A 1,809-nucleotide genomic window follows, 5' to 3' on the forward strand; every position below is an offset into this window, starting at 1 on the left:
CACGCAGCCGAGGCCAGAGCAGCCCGGCGCATCGCAGCCAGCAGCCCAGGGACCCGCCATCACTGCGACCACCCCGCAGCGGTACCTGAACAGGGCTTTCTCAGCCCCCAGGATCTGCACCGTCGAGGCCGGGTACTTGGCCAGGTTCGTCAGGCTGCCGGCGTGGGAGATGAGGCGGGCGCCCACCTGCGAGGGGACGCGGGGTTACGGCTGCCCCCAGAGCACGGGGGCCGTGGGGGGAGCATCACGCAGCGCCCAGGCCGGGATCAGCAGTGAGGACTGTCAGCACAGCGGCTCAGTGGATTGACAGATTCACTCAGACATCACTTCCGCGGCTGGGGAGCAGGGGGACACGCGCTCACTCACCACCTCCCCGATGAGGGCTGAGAGGCTGGGGGCCACCTGGCTCATCTTGGAGCGCAGGTATTCCTGCAGGCCCTTACGGTACTCAGACAGAGAGATCACGCGGCTGGAGAAGCTCTCGATGTTGATGAGGTCGATGGGGGAGATGTCCATCCCTGGGGAAAGCAGCGTCAGGGAGCTGAGCTCTGCCAGCAGCCCTACAGGCTGTGCAGAACCCCACTCACCCATGGAGGAGCGGGACGCCTCCAGGATGGCCTGAGCCTTGGCACCATCCATGACGATCTCCTCCAGTCCCTCCAGGCTCTCCTCGCTCAGCTCCTTGCGGTTCCCGATGAATTTGGCCAGCCGGCAGTACGTGTAGTTGTCGGACACGATCTTGATCAGCTCGGGGAAGTGGTACCCGTACCACTCCCTGCAGGACAGCGTCAGCACAGGCACCGACCCCACACCGACCCCACACCCCCCCGGCTCCCCGTGTCCCCCCGGTCACAATCCGGCCGCGGCACCGCCGCCCCAGCCGGGGTGTTACCCGAGGCCGTGCTCTCCCTCCCCGTTCTATGCAGGCGGTTGGAGGCGCAGCCACCTGCGGTAAGCGTGGGGAGGCCCCGCACCGCCACCCTGCCCAGCCCGGCCCCCGCTCACCGCACACGCATGGAGAAGGTGTTGATGTCCTTGTCCAGCTGGTCCAGCAGACTGATGGACTGGATGATCATGTTGTCCACGCGGTTCACGTTGAACTTCACCTTGGCCCGGGAGTAGCTGTGGCCGAGGCCGAGCTGCGCCTTGGAGGCCGACTGCGCCGTGAGGCCCTTCACCAGGGCGTGGAAGTGCAGGCGGATCCCTGCAGGGAACAAACCGTCACTGACCCCGACCCCATCCCCATCCTCGCCCCCACACGCGGCCCTGCGCCCCACAGCTCTGCTCACCCCGCAGGATCTCAGCCACCACGCCGCCGGTCTGGCACTGATAGCCCAACTCCTCCAGGATGGCGGCCCCGATTTTGGCGTCTCCCACCCCCAGCAGCGCCTTCTTCTTCTTGGCCGGCATCGACGTCTCCAGCAGCAGCCGCAGATCCTCGTGCAGGATCCCTGCGGGACGCGGAGCGGCGCTCAGCGGGGCGGGCCGGGAGCCGCACGGGGGAGCCGCGCGCCGCGCTCACCCTCGGAGACGGCGTTCATGTTCTCCAGGGCGCTCTGCGCCGATTTGAACGGGGAAAAGGCCACGAGCTTCACCACGTTGTGGAACTTGCCGACGGTGAGCACGCTCTCCTCCACCTGCGGCGGACGCGGTCACAGCCCGGAACGGCACGCGGGGCCGCCGCGCCCCCACCCGCGGCCCGGCCCGGCCCGGCCCGTACCTGCGGCAGCAGCAAACCGATCTCCTCCACCTCGCGGACGGCGAACAGCGCGTACCCGGCCGCATGTTCGAACAGCACGTGCAGCAGCA

At 68.0% G+C, this 1,809-nt stretch overlaps 1 protein-coding gene and 1 non-coding gene across 2 annotated transcripts in view; both read right to left on the reverse strand.

The window, feature by feature from the left end:
• The window catches only part of NOP56 (NOP56 ribonucleoprotein), a 3,466-nt gene extending 1,663 nt beyond the window's left edge, over positions 1 to 1,803 (reverse strand). The window contains exons 1-7 of the mRNA XM_019611468.2: positions 1,721 to 1,803; positions 1,523 to 1,637; positions 1,290 to 1,451; positions 1,006 to 1,204; positions 588 to 775; positions 367 to 518; positions 86 to 186 (exon numbers count right to left, since the gene is read on the reverse strand). Of these exons, the coding sequence (XP_019467013.1) occupies positions 86 to 186; positions 367 to 518; positions 588 to 775; positions 1,006 to 1,204; positions 1,290 to 1,451; positions 1,523 to 1,541 (821 nt within the window). The 5' untranslated portion in view covers positions 1,542 to 1,637; positions 1,721 to 1,803. The remainder of the gene's footprint in view (positions 1 to 85; positions 187 to 366; positions 519 to 587; positions 776 to 1,005; positions 1,205 to 1,289; positions 1,452 to 1,522; positions 1,638 to 1,720) is intronic.
• On the reverse strand, positions 836 to 968 carry LOC116217747. Its single transcript, XR_004162425.1, has one exon. It is a non-coding gene; the product is annotated as a small nucleolar RNA SNORA51 (small nucleolar RNA).
• Positions 1,804 to 1,809: the final 6 nt, after the last annotated feature.

This window comes from Meleagris gallopavo, unplaced genomic scaffold (assembly GCF_000146605.3).
Source record: "Meleagris gallopavo isolate NT-WF06-2002-E0010 breed Aviagen turkey brand Nicholas breeding stock unplaced genomic scaffold, Turkey_5.1 ChrUn_random_7180001933299, whole genome shotgun sequence".
NCBI classification, from domain to species: Eukaryota; Metazoa; Chordata; class Aves; order Galliformes; family Phasianidae; genus Meleagris; species Meleagris gallopavo.